Source organism: Halichondria panicea, chromosome 1 (genome assembly GCF_963675165.1).
Source record: "Halichondria panicea chromosome 1, odHalPani1.1, whole genome shotgun sequence".
In the NCBI taxonomy this organism is placed as follows: Eukaryota; Metazoa; Porifera; class Demospongiae; order Suberitida; family Halichondriidae; genus Halichondria; species Halichondria panicea.
The window spans coordinates 7492113-7506521 of NC_087377.1; the positions used below are offsets into that span (position 1 = coordinate 7492113).

Consider the following 14409-nt stretch of genomic DNA (forward strand, 5'->3'; position numbering starts at 1 on the left):
AATCATCCTGCACTACAACCACAAACCACTAAATTACTGAACTTTAAACCATAGTAAATTCTAGAAGTATCCACCAGTTCTTGATAATTAATAAGTCCGTTACAATAATATTGATCATCAACATTTGCAGGAATTGAGCAGCCCAACGAAGCTTATGCTCCAGTACTCAAGCTCAAGAAGAACATTGCCTATGAACAAACAAAGAAACCACGGGGACAGAGGATCGATGGCTCACAAGTCCCGGTAACAACGGAGGGAGAGTATGCGATCATTGAGCCAGTTCATGTGTACGAGGATGTGTTGTCTGAGAGAAAAGCAAGTCGTGCAAATTATGTTAACATTAACTGAAACTTTCCCACACAGTTGTTTGACGGTATACAATGTATCTACCCATCTTTGTACAAAACTGAAAATGAAAGTTATAATTGTACACAGGAGTGCATCATAACATGATTCTAGTGTCTTACTATTGTGATCTTTAATTAAAATTTAATACTAAATCTAGAATGTGATTCATTTTTCTACTACATAGCTAGCTTGGCACACCTATATATGCTTTGATGGATGATTACACTAGTTTGACATTTCTTCTATTTGTGGGGACGTTCACCATAGCTGTAAAAGGTACGTAAGTAGCTATGCATGGTCTAGGCATAATTATTTTGCTATTCCTGGTCCAGAAATGCATGGTGATACTCTTGCTATTTTATAGGCTATTGCTTTGTTTGTTACTACAATTATCCAGAGATTGGCTGCATGTATAATGTGTTTGACCGTATTATCTAATGGCTTACATTTGTGGTTAGTGTAGATACTGTATATAGCGGGAAATTTTCGTAGGTGCACAATTTTGCATTTTTTGAGGGCAGAGCAGTTACGCAAAAATTAAAACTGGGATAAATTCCCACGCACTGGTATTTCACATGCAAAGTTCTTGGTGGGTGCATGTGGTTTCCTGGCATTGAAATGATAATTATTAGAACCCACGAAAATTTCTGCTGAGGGCTCTGTAGCCAAATAGCAAAAAGGGTGCTAATATTTTCCCGAAAATTTCCCCGCTATAATTATATATACGGTACTGAATGGGGGCTCATATAGTTGTATTTCTCCACCCACACCACACCACACCACACACCTCACACACACACACACCCACATGTTACACTCACCGCCACTATATATACGGTAATACCGGTACCGTTTTTCTTCTGATTACAGTGAGAAAGTGCTCCAATTGAGCGGCAAGTAAAGTCTAATGGCGCGCTATTAGAAATAACAATAATAATAGCCTAAAATCAATCAACGCTATAATTGATCCATTGCTACTATCATGCACTTTACGTTAATTCTTCCTAATGCTATAAGCGCCTGTTCTATTGGTGATTAGAAGAAAACGATAGTTGTGCAAATTTACTGAATGGACGATAAAACATACACAATTAATGTAGAAGAGTATACTATTAATTTGTTGTTCCTATCAAAGGTATATAGTGATGTATATATACATAATTATATTCAATTGGCCTTCCTGTCTTCCTAGTACCATACATTTATCATGTACACAGCCCAACAGTTTACAATTGAGCCTGAGTCAGTGGTACAAGCCGAGGGATTATTGGCAGAGTTTGAGTGCCTGTCTCCTGGAGCACTAACTCATCCTTGGTTTGTGAATGGCATTGAGTCTACAAGCCCTGACTTCTCATCTGAAATCAAAGTAGCTGGAGGCACTTCAGGTCTTCCCTCAGTGTTAACTATCCCAGCTAGCTTACAGTTCAACAGCAGTGTCGTTCAGTGTGCAGCCGTTTCAGTGACTGGTGGAGTCTTATCAAGGAATGCAACGTTGAAAGTTGGTGAGTAGTATAATTACTTGCAGAGTATACATCTTGACACAGTTGCTTTCAATGAGGTTTTTTCTCTCAGAGCGTGTATCTATTGAAGTGCTGAATGATGAAACCATTACCGTCTCTGTGACCAATAACTTCACAATAAATATCCTCTCCTATCATGTGGACATCTTTCTCACTACTCTGGGCACCAATGAGATGGTTACACTCCCTCCTCTAAATGGGATTCAAAATCAAACACAGTTTAATTACGGGCAACCTGATAACCACACTGTCTGTGATATATTCACCTTCACTGTGACTCCAATTAGCGAGTTAGGAATGGAAGGAAGATCCAGTGAACCAGTAATTTACTTCTTTACAGCAATTAGAGGTTCTGTGAATGTTTTATTGAACGTTTATGCTTGACAATTACCACAGATAATAACAATGTCACTTCCCTCATCAGTCAGGGAGGAAATGTGTTGATGAAAATAGTACATCTCAGTGGTATGGTAAGAGACGTATTGACTGTAGTAAGATACATTTATTCAGCACACCTCTATAGGTACCCAACTGTACCAACTTCACCTCCTACCAATTGACCTCTGACATATTGGCACCCATCAATAAGACCATCGAAGACCCCCACATGATAAGTTTCTCTCTTCCCACTGACCAGATAATCAACATCTCTGTGACACTTACTTCGATCACGGGTGTACGTCTCATATTCAAGGACATGCTAATCAGTAAGTCGTGTTATTCAGTAGTAAGTATTACATGCTGATTTTAACACAGGAACAACTGATGTTCAAAATTTGATTGTGGACGTTTGCCCTAAAGAAAACTGTGCAAATATTGAGTATGTTGAAGGTACCCTCTCTCCCGGAGCTCTTCTCTGTGTGATACGTATCATTGATGGAGAGTTGGATTTTCCAAGCACAAGACTAGTGCCAATTCGACGGAATATGAGTGACAATTTTACCATCCCGGTGACTGTTAGTGGAAATTACAGTGTGGTTGCATTTGACCTTGAGAACAACAATTTGAGTGTACCAAGAATCCCCATTTCTATAGCGGCCAACGATGAAACTATATTTTTGCTCAATAGTAAGTCGGCTATTATTATGTCAGTGTTGTACATATACTTTTTTGTGTGCTGTGCCATATCCTCCCAAAAAATTGTACTCGCAGATAATTGGCATTAAAACCGCTTGCGAGTAATTGAAAAATTTAATTTCACAACTTGAGCAAGAATTTAATTTAATTAATTTTTAAGCTAAATAGTGAAATCGCAAACAAATCAGGCTACCTGTGAAAATATGTCACCTTAAGGTAATCTCTCACGAGCGGACCTTCTGGATTCCGGACAGCGGACAATCTTTGTGCAAAACTTCCTCTTATAACGGACAAACAGAAAATTACACATGTATATTTTATGTCCATATGGTATTATGTTATTGCTATAAATCGTACTGCCATACTGCAAAGCATGAAAGAATTATGCTTTATATCTTTGATTTTAGCAAGTTTCTTACTTATCGTACTTTTTGAACTAGAATTAGGGTCTAATTATAATTATACATGAATACTATCTTGATATGGCAATTTGAATGAACCTTCAAAAAGAGACTAGGACAAACACTCTGCCTCCAAGTGTCCTTTATTCGGAGGTTCCATATAGTGCTTTCGCAGGTTGACCTCGAACCTCAAAAATTCTGTCATTTGAATTTCTATCGTCATATAATTATAACAACGCAATTTGTGAACATAATTATTTTTGCTAGATAGTACTGTGTTAATAAAGTTGTTGGGTTCCCTTTTCCTCAGAATCTTCCACTGAACCAAATTTTCCACCTAATTCTAAGGACATCACTGTCACTAAACTATCGAATGGGAGTGCTGAAGTAACCTGCACTATCACTGGCCAGAGTTGTCTAGCATTGTTTCAATCTACAAACTCTCCAACCTCTCTTGATCCGATGGTGATGATTGGTTTTATTGAACCACCTAATGACAGAACCACTGTCACTCTTGATGCCACTTCCGATATTTATGTGGTAGTGTACACTTGGAACAGTGATTCTAGTGAGACCATCTTTGATGGGAAGGTATCCTTCATCAGTAAGCCAAGAGTTAGTTTCAGTTTCAAAATTGTATGCGTTCTGTTCTTCCTCTTGCAGGTCCTCTCCCTACACGAGTACCTGACAGTACAGAGTTTGGATCTCTGCCCATACTAATAGCAGGTGAATGATGCAATTCACGGCTGTCTGTGTATATTTTTGTCTTTTAAAAGATATCATCACTGTGGCTGTGGTACTGCTTCTCCTGGTAGTCATTGTAACTATAGTAGCCGTAGTTATTGTGAAGAGAAAACGAAGCCGTTTTACAGAATCAAATGGGAGAGTGGATTGGTCATCAACATTTGCAGGAATTGAGCAGCCCAACGAAGCTTATGCTCCAGTACTCAAGAGGAACATTGCCTATGAGCAAACAAAGAAACCATGGGGACAGAGGATCGATGACTCACAAGCCCCGGCAACAACAGAGGGAGAGTATGCCAGCATTGAGCCAGTTCATGTGTACGAAGATGTGTTGCCTCAGGGAAAAGCAAGTCGTATTAACATTAACTTATAGTTTTGTACCAGATTTTACCCCTTATAACTATTAATTAACTTATAATTTTGTCCCACACAGTTGTGTAATTGTACAATGTCAAGGGGATATGAAGAGAAGAGGGCATGCAAATCACTATTATAGTCTAACGTGCGAGCAAGAACTGGATTCAATCTATCTGCACATGTACTTTACACAAAATCAAATAGATATTACTGTACTTTTCCAGTAAATTCCACCGCCCACAACAGTTTTTGCTCGCAAGCCCTCTTCTCTTCATACGCCCTTGACAATGTACGATTCTATCAATTTTGTACGCCAAACTTTTTCTTTTTCTATTTGTCCGCCACTGGCTAAGACAGTATATATAGTTAGATGATCACTGGACTGGACTACACTGCATGGACTCACCTTTGATCTTATGTAAATAAGAAAATGATTATGTACTTGGAGATGGAAGCATTAGATGGTATTTAGCAAAGTAGTGCTGGAAAATCTACCTTTAGTTAGTACATCAGTCATGCATGCATACGGTCTGTTTGAAAATTAATGGTTGCACAAAAATTAATGGGTCATTCGTACAAGAATTTGCACCAACAAAAATTACCCGCTATATAATTATACTGTATAATAATTATAATTATAATAGACCACTCTTAAAATCTAAGACTTATTTTTAGACTTGAACTTTTGGCATCGATCGTTTTTAACAACAATCATGGTTGATCATTACCCACTATTCGCATGCAGCAAAATTCATCACAATAATTATAATCAATGTGTGTATAAAAGCTAGCTATTAGTAGTTTTATGTTATGTAGCTTTGGCACCTCCACCGAGGCATCAGCACCCGCGGTGCTTTCATTATTATAATTATGGAATGGCATGAAAATGGTATACATGCATAAATGAATATTGTTCGTTGTTAACATTATTGTCTCAAACGCTTAAATTATAGTCAAACACTTAATACTACCGAAGACAACTTATGGAGCACCTCGCCACCTGCATGCATGAATACAGCAAACAATGTATTATAATCATATACACTTACTACTTTGACATTCATTATAATTCTGTACACTTATACTGCTTGACATTCATTATGCCTCGGTGTGCATGTAACTTCCAGTATATCATACAGTCATGCGATGGTAAATTTAGCACACATGTTGTATAAATTATAGTTAGAAACATATAGTACTAATTGACTTCAAGTAGTATAATTTATACACGTATACCGTATACCGTGTTGTTTTCAAGGGTCCTCCACAAACATTACTAACAGCGGATGCAACGTGCATTGACATAACGTATAGCGTGAAATTTATGTTTTATAGGTAATTCCATGAAAGTTAAGTGCCTTGAAAATTTCGTGCATAAGAAGAGAAGAGTATCAAACTACTGATACCTCTACACAAAAACGGTGCACAAAGTAACATGACTCGCACGTGACGAAGTATTGTAAACTATATATACTAGTAATCTCCTAGTAAATGTTAACCATGACGTTTTAGGGGTGTGGCAATTGAACAATGACATCTGATTCTAGCTAGTCGTTCGCGTTCAACAATCAGAGCTGCTTACTGCACACTGATAAGACAATCTCTTCACAAAAATCATCTAAATAGAGACAATAGTCGGGTTGATCCTCTTCACTCTTTCCTCACTATTAACAAATTCTGTGCGTTGTGTAATTATGCGCAAACGTCATCAATTGCATGCGAGTTGCTCACGTGCAATTGACAGGACGTCACACGTTACTTTGTGCACAGTTTTTGTGTAGAGGTATCGATCAGTAGTTCGACACTCTTCTCGCATTCTTGGTATAGGTAGAATACAGAATACAAGTACAGTACTAGAGTATAGAATCCCATAAACACATTTACTAAACAAGCGTTTATACAAGCAATGGCTCAATTCAATGGTGGAGCTCTTCTTGACCTTATACTGCTAGTATTAGTTATTGCTTGCATGGCACGGGTACAATAATTATATTAATGCGGCCCTCGGACATTACATCACCAATAATTATTACACAAGACCCCGTCCAATGATACTTGCAGTGCATTGTATCATCATAATTATAACCATGCATCAACAAGGTCATACAGTCCCTCCCGTGCTATACATAGTGGGGACATAATTATAGGGGTGATATAAAACACATATACCGTACCCTCGCGAAAATAAGCCCATCCCGTCTTTTGCTTCGAAGTTCTTGCAGGGTATTTTCTAGACTCGCAAGCCACTCCCTTTTCTCTGATTGGACGGGGGCGGGAGAAAAGGGACTGGTGACTCTGGGCTACAGCTTGTGTAAATCAGGAATGCTATTAAATATTAATGTCACGTGCAAATTATCCAATTTATTCTGATGTGTCAAAAGCTAAAGACACACAGAAGACAAGTATACGGATCTATCTAGCCAGCCTTTTGATTTTATAGATCCTTGTACCAGTGTCTGTTGTGCCACAACTTGTGGATTAGCATGGAACAGCTGATGAACGTAGAAATCTTGGCAGTCCTTCTTTGAACCGAGGAGTGGCAGCGATTTAAGACAGCTTGTACAAGTCTGACTACTCTCAATTCAACTGCTGCCCTCTGCCATTATCTGTCTTGTATTGTACAGGTTATTAAAAGCTTTAGGCAACCAATGACTTTCGGCTGCCAGTTCTCATCACGTAAAACTAAAACAAGCTAATCTCTGCTGGTGTCTTAGATGACTATACTCCTAGCTGAATGCCTGATGATGTTATTACTCCATCATCTTCTCTTTTCTAGCACTAGCACTAGCATCCATTCTTAAACTGTAGCTAAGAAGCCCGCGATCACTTTTGCAGGCTACGCAATTCTACTTAACCTCACGCAATTTTTGGATCACGTGGAAAAATCAATGAATAATCTCTACCCAAATTCTGGTAGAGACACAAAATGTGTCCCAGAGTCACCAGTCCCTTTTCTCCCGCCCCCGTCCAATCAGAGAAAAGGGAGTGGCTTGCGAGTCTAGGTATTTTCATGCCCTCGATTATAAGCCCACCCAGAATGAAGAGTTTGAGCATGCGCAGTAGATAAATGCCACATGTTGACTATTAATTACCCCAGGCGTGAGTGGGCGGCCACGGGTATAGTAGTCTGTTGGTTTGTTTGTCACAGGTTATCTACTCACCTGGATGCCACAGCACTGCGTTTACAGCGCATGGATAGCCTTCACACAACAATATCTTGGTTTAAATAGTGACAGATTGTGATGTTATAAGGTTACGGTAAACAGTTTGCTCATGAATATTCATTATAATGATTTTTGTGAAACTATAAATGCCATGATAAAAATTTGAAGCACACACATGATAAATATAATTGGTGTATCATCCTGTATGACAAGTATCAGTCTTCAAAACATTTTCCAGTGGAAGCTCTCAGCGATCATCAAGTTACTAGAAACAACACAAACTAGTAGTCATTTTAAACTTCCAAAAACACTTCTAGCTCTGTGTTCTTGCTCTTATAATGATGCTTCTTACCATTCAGGAGGGCGGGTCGAAGCGTTTTTTTCTTTCCAGGCCAACAAACTCTCACAAAATAATAATATGTAGACTAACTCCACTTAAAATGGCGGCCAGAGCCAAGGAAAACAGCCTCTTGTGAGCAAAGAAGCCTGGAGTCTCAGAGAAGTAGGGCTCCAGGTCCTACATGGAGTAGGATCCCAGTCAGCTAAAGCAAGCTTTCTACTTTAGTGACCCTGTTCCATTGTTCCTGGACCTGGTACAAGATCACTTCAGTTATAAGTAACGCATGTGCAAGTTCTGTTCAAGCTACATTTTGCTCGCTTTTATTAGACACCGAAGCTTTAACACCGAAAGCTGCCACTATTAGAAGTACTGACTTATTGTGTGGAGGCTACCCATACTGTAAACGCAGTGCTAGAGCATCCAGGTAAGCAGACCCAGTCACAAGCTTCTTAGCTTTTGCTCGTTTTTATTTGACAACGAAGGTTTAACATCAAATTCTGCCACTATTTAAAACTAATAACTTGTTGTATGAAGGCTATCCATGCCATATGCTGTGGCATCCAGGTGAGTAGATTCACAAATTACAAACAAACCAGACGACTACTACCGTATAGCGCGAAATTTTCGAGGGGCTTAATTTTCGCTGATTTCGTGGGTTAGAATCTACACAAAAATTATGTCCACGAAAATTGTTGTTTAATTAGAATTACCTGCTATCATGCAAATATTTAAAGGCGTGGCTTCCGGTAAGCAGTCATTCTGCAAACATTGTGCAACGAAATAGCTTTTAGAGGCCAATCCACGAAATATAAGTGCCTCGAAAATTTCGCGCTATACGGTATAACCCGTGGCCGCCCACGCGCCTCGGGTTAACAAACAAACAAACAGACTACTATACCTGTGGCCGCCCACGCGCGCCTCGGGTAAATATTCTAGTAATACGTTCAGTAGTGCGAAATCGATGGGGCTTAATTTCTCCACGAAAATTAGGTCCATGAAATGCTTAGAGCTAACACAAGACGCAACTTCATTTAAATGACATTGCGTCTTATGTTAGCTATATATTTGGTCAAATTTTGACAAAATAGCGCAATATGATTTAAAATTTCGCGCTATTGTTAAAACCATGGCACCACTTTTGTTGTAGAGCTGCTTTTCAACCATTTAAGCTGCTATGTGGTGAACATAATCGAATCCATGAGATCAATACATTCCATACACCTTTCATGAATGTAGCTGGAATGCGACACCTTGTTGCCTCGTTTGCCTTTCTTCACTCGATACAGAATAACGATAACGATCGATGACAATATTAAACAATAACATAATTATAATTATAATTATTGCAATGATCAGAATCAGAGTAACAACAATGACTGCAGAGAGAGAGAGAGGTCACGACTATTAATGCTAGCATGTAAAATAGGCAATGGAACGCAATCATATACCACACGTACTTGCTTACCTATTATTACTATGGGCGGTGGAGGTTGAGGTGAAGACAATGATGGAGATTCCGTACTGTCAAGAGGTGATTGTGTAGGGGGAGGACCTGCAACATTAAGAATAGAGCACATTATAATTCTGAAACTGAAACTAACTCTGGGCTTACTGGTTCGTAGCTCCAATTGATCAATGAAGGATACCTTCCCATTAAAGATGGTCTCACCAGAATCACTGTTCCAAGTGTACACTACCACATAAACATCGGAAGTGCCATCAAGAGAGACAACAGTTCTGTCATTAGGTGGTTCAATAAAACCAACCACCACCATCAAATCAAGAGAGGTTTTAGATTGAAACAATGCTAGACAACTCTGGCCAGAGGTAGTGCAGGACACTTCAGCACTTCCATTTGATAGTTTAGTGACAGTTCAGAATTAGGTGGAGAACTTGGTTCAGTGGAAGATTCTGAGGAAATAGGAACCCAACAAGTAAAATAGTTCGAGCTCAATCATACGGTCAAGGTGTGTGCACACGAGATCAACTTTCATGAGATCAACTCCCAAATTTCAGTGTAACGTACCCTATTTAATATAACAAACACGTTCAGAGGAAATTTCAGGTCATTATACAAAGGCAGCCTTTGTGTTGAGGGGTTGCTTTTGTACTAACGATGACTTTTTTCATTATTAAAATATCGTTGTTGGTTCTGGGCTGATGTGATTGAAAGTGAATGTTTCCATTGATCCAAGTTAATTTGTACTACATGTAAGTGCATGAAATAGTCCACTAGCTCGTCAATGTCAAGCCAGGTTATTAACAAATGTCAATGGACAAAATGCCACAGATACCATAAAAATGTACGTCTCGAATTTTCGTGTAGATACACCCCTCGAAGTCTTTCCTATAGCTCTTCAACTGTTCCTGAATTCTTGATGATTGAGCCATTGAGAATGAGTGTGCATTGTGCTAAATCTATAGGGGTTTTTTACTCAATACCTGTCCTTTGGCATGGGCGCATAGCTAAGAAAGTGAGGCCAACACCTTTAAAAAGTTAATTTCTGGATAACAAGATTAGAGTTGATTTGAGTTGATTTCAGGAGTTGAGTTGATCTTATGAAAAGTTGATTCTGTGAGAGTTGATCTATTGACAGTTGACCTCATGCAAAGTTGCTCTGGTAAGAATTGATCTCGTAGGAGTTGATCTCATGAAAGTTGATCTCGTGTGAGGCAATCTATAAAACGCACACCACAAACGAATGTACATGTACAAGACTGACAGCCGACTCACCATTGCTCAAAACCGTACTTTCATCGTCGGCCACTATAGAAATGGGCATTCTTGGTACACTCATATTGTTGTTCTCAAGGTCAAATGCAACCACGCTGTACTTTCCACTAACAGCCACCGGGATGGTAAAATTGTTACTCATATTCCGTCGAATTGGCACTAATCTCATGCTTTGAAAATCCAACTCTCCATCAATGATACGTATCTCACACACAAGAGCTCCGGGAGAGAAGGAACCTTCAACATACTCAATACTTGCACAGTTTTCTTTAGGGCAAACGTCCACAATCAAGTTTTGAACATCAGTTGTTCCTGTGGAAATCATTGTAAATCAAATCAGCATTGTAAAGCCCCGTTTACACAAGGCCTTTAATCTTGGTTGGAATCCAGATTAAACCTATCCGCGTTTGTGTAAACAGGCTCCGGATTAGCCAACCTACCTCTAAAGCAGAGGAGGTACCACACTTTCTTGGCTTCATGTATTGCTCAAGGTCTCTATGGCTAAGTACGTATATTGTTTCTCCAGCTGAGGTCCTCGTCAATATATTTATGAAGGGTGCAGCTAGTGCTCTCACCTCTTGTAGCAAGCATATCTCGTAACTGAATAGGGGTTCACTGGTGTTCAGCAAAGGAAACAGTTTGATCTAGGTCTAATCTATATACTACCCTTGACTTTGAAAAGCCTCAGTCACAGAATAATTAACGAGTTATTATGAGGAACACACTACATTGAAAACTAAGATTGGAATACAATTAAAAGAGATATCACGAGATGTTGTCGTACCGCTTAGCTGTGAGTAAACACAAAGGGCTAATTCTGAGGTGTTGTTTATGTTTTTGCGCAAATGCAAGTAGTGGTCGTTTTACAATTTTACTATGCCCACTACTCAGACAAATCAGACCCGGATTTGACCCAGATTAGGCGTCGTGTAAACAGGGCTTTATACTACTACCAGGAGTGCTACTGAATAACATGACTTACTGATTAGCATGTCCTTGAATATGAGGCCCACACCCATGATCGAAGTAAGTGTCACAGAGATGTTGATTATCTGGTCAGTGGGAAGCAGGAAATTTATCATTTGGGGGTCTTCGATGGTCTTATTGATGGGTACCAATATGTCAGTGGTAACTTGGTAAGAGGTGAAGTTGGTACAGTTTGGTACCTGAGAGGTGAGCTGAATAAGTGTGTCTTACAGTCAATACGTTTCTTACCATACCACCGAGATGTACTATTTTCTTCAACACATTACTGATGAGAGGAATGACATTACTACCTGTGGTTTTTTTGTCAAGCATAATTATATAAACACATTAAAGATAATATTCACAGTACCTGTTACTTGTGTAAAGAACCCAGTGACTGGTTCACTCTGATTTCCTTCCATTCTTGACTCAGAAGTAATTGGAGTTACAGTGAAGGAGAATATATCACAGACAGTGTGGTTCTTAAGTTGTTGATAATTAAACTGCACTTGATTTTGAATCCCATTTAGAGGAGGAAGTGCAACCATCTCATTGGTGACCAGAGGCACCAGGGAGATGTCCACACGATAGGCGAGGTTATTCATAGTGAAATTATTCATTACGGAGACAGTAATTTTGGTTTCACCATTCAACACCTCAAGAATTACACGCTCTGAGAAAATAAGCACAGCAACACAAGGTATACTTTCTACAATACACCACTCACCAACTGTCAATATTGCAATCCTTGAGAACAACACTGCACCACTCAGTGAAAATGCTGCACACTGAATGACACTGTTGTTGAACTGTGAGCTAGCTGGGATGGTCAGCACTGAGGGACGACCTGAAGTACCTCCAGCTACTTTGATTTCAGATGAAAAGTCAGGGCTTACAGACGGTGTGCCGTCCACGAACCAAGGATAACCTGATGCTCCAGGAGACAGGCACTCAAACTTTGCCAATAATCCCTCGGCTTGTATCACTGACTCGGGCTCAATTGTAAACTTTTGGGCTGTATTATTATGACGTACATGGCGGCGGTTTGTCATTAGACTCGCAAGCCGTCACTGTTGCAGGCGAACAGTAGACTGGTCAAACTCCGTGTTGAGACTCGTGTAACGTTTGCCACGATATTTGTGGCAACTAACCGCATGCGGTTACCACAAGATCAATGATAGTGACGTTTCACTAGAAAATTCTACGTATCACATGCAGTATACTGACGTCACGAAAACCGCAGCCACTTAAAATATTTTCTGATATGCTGACTGTGCAACACGAGTCTCAACACGGAGTTTGACCAGTCTACTGTTTGCCTGCAACAGTGACGGCTTGCGAGTCTAGTTTGTCATTGCATGTAAAATATTTATAGTGACACATGTATGTGTATCATACCTTCAATAACTGTGATTGTAAGAAATAGCCCAACTACAATGCACAAGGCAGTTGTCTGACTTGCTATAGCTGCCACCAACTCCATCTACAAGAGCTACAATAAAAATAGTTTGACTCTAACTATGGGTTATAAAATTCATTACTAGCTTGTCGTCTGATATCGGCTGTGGTCCTTGTAGATTCACGATCAGCTATAGCGCTAAATGTATAATAGCTAAATTAAGTCTTGCTATTCATAAAAATTAATAGTTAGCGTAGTCTACTTTCTTAAACCTTCGTTGTCAAATAAAAACGAGCAAAAGCTAAGAAGCTTGTGACTGGGTCTGCTTACCTGGATGCTCTAGCACTGCGTTTACAGTATGGGTAGCCTCCACACAATAAGTCAGTACTTCTAATAGTGGCAGCTTTCGGTGTTAAAGCTTCGGTGTCTAATAAAAGCGAGCAAAATGTAGCTTGAACAGAACTTGCACATGCGTTACTTATAACTGAAGTGATCTTGTACCAGGTCCAGGAACAATGGAACAGGGTCACTAAAGTAGAAAGCTTGCTTTAGCTGACTGGGATCCTACTCCATGTAGGACCTGGAGCCCTACTTCTCTGAGACTCCAGGCTTCTTTGCTCACAAGAGGCTGTTTTCCTTGGCTCTGGCCGCCATTTTAAGTGGAGTTAGTCTACATATTATTATTTTGTGAGAGTTTGTTGGCCTGGAAAGAAAAAAACGCTTCGACCCGCCCTCCAGAATGGTAAGAAGCATCATATAAGAGCAAGAACACAGAGCTAGAAGTGTTTTTGGAAGTTTAAAATGACTACTAGTTTGTGTTGTTTCTAGTAACTTGATGATCGCTGAGAGCTTCCACTGGAAAATGTTTTGAAGACTGATACTTGTCATACAGGATGATACACCAATATATTTATCATGTGTGTGCTTCAAATTTTTATCATGGCATTTATAGTTTCACAAAAATCATTATAATGAATATTCATGAGCAAACTGTTTACCGTGACCTTATAACATCTGTCACAAGATATTGTTGTGTGAAGGCTATCCATGCGCTGTAAACGCAGTGCTGTGGCATCCAGGTGAGTAGATAACCTGTGACAAACAAACCAACAGACTACTATACCCGTGGCCGCCCACTCACGCCTGGGGTAATTAATAGTCAACATGTGGCATTTATCTACTGCGCATGCTCAAACTCTTCATTCTGGGTGGGCTTATAATCGAGTGCATGAAAATACCTAGCCTCGATCCCAGGCCGAGTTTTCGCTTTTATAACGGTTAGGCGAACAACTGGGCCTGGTACTAGTTGTCTGCGCATGCGTCAAATTTTCATTGTATATTTGTGGTCGGCAAAAATAT

General features: G+C 39.6%; 2 protein-coding genes across 4 annotated transcripts in view; one reads left to right on the top strand and one right to left on the bottom strand.

Moving 5' to 3' along the window:
* Positions 1-503: 503 nt before the first annotated feature.
* LOC135339303 (uncharacterized) lies at positions 504-4541 on the top strand. The gene is made up of 9 exons (XM_064535383.1): positions 504-624; positions 1566-1850; positions 1921-2217; positions 2265-2338; positions 2392-2575; positions 2625-2936; positions 3657-3950; positions 4010-4072; positions 4123-4541. Exons 1-9 carry the CDS (start codon positions 561-563, stop codon positions 4461-4463), a joined length of 1914 nt encoding a protein of 637 aa, XP_064391453.1. The 5' UTR covers positions 504-560; the 3' UTR covers positions 4464-4541.
* A 19-nt stretch (positions 4542-4560) lies between these two features.
* The window catches only part of LOC135339659 (uncharacterized), a 120737-nt gene continuing 110888 nt past the window's right edge, over positions 4561-14409 (bottom strand). Inside the window, exons 1-10 of one of the 3 annotated variants that reach the window (XM_064535902.1) lie at positions 13050-13289; positions 12379-12666; positions 12022-12324; positions 11901-11962; positions 11668-11851; positions 10686-10997; positions 9978-10629; positions 9564-9862; positions 9417-9503; positions 9235-9327 (exon numbers count right to left, since the gene is read on the bottom strand). In XM_064535902.1, coding sequence (XP_064391972.1) covers positions 10601-10629; positions 10686-10997; positions 11668-11851; positions 11901-11962; positions 12022-12324; positions 12379-12666; positions 13050-13134 — 1263 coding nt within the window. In that variant the 5' untranslated portion in view covers positions 13135-13289 and the 3' untranslated portion in view covers positions 9235-9327; positions 9417-9503; positions 9564-9862; positions 9978-10600. Of the gene's footprint in view, positions 5448-9234; positions 9328-9416; positions 9504-9563; positions 9863-9977; positions 10630-10685; positions 10998-11667; positions 11852-11900; positions 11963-12021; positions 12325-12378; positions 12667-13049 lie in introns of those variants that run through there. The other 2 variants (XM_064535895.1, XM_064535885.1) reach the window with 2 other exon arrangements.

What these genes read in the sequence shown, in the direction of transcription:
- LOC135339303 (XM_064535383.1), top strand. Translation starts at nt 561, where the DNA reads ATGGATGATTACACTAGTTTGACATTTCTTCTATTTGTGGGGACGTTC. An exon ending in TAGTACATCTCAGTGGTATG is followed by an intron (nt 2,339 to 2,391) that starts GTAAGAGACGTA and finishes ACACCTCTATAG; the next exon opens with GTACCCAACTGTACCAACTT. An exon ending in ATTCAAGGACATGCTAATCA is followed by an intron (nt 2,576 to 2,624) that starts GTAAGTCGTGTT and finishes ATTTTAACACAG; the next exon opens with GAACAACTGATGTTCAAAAT.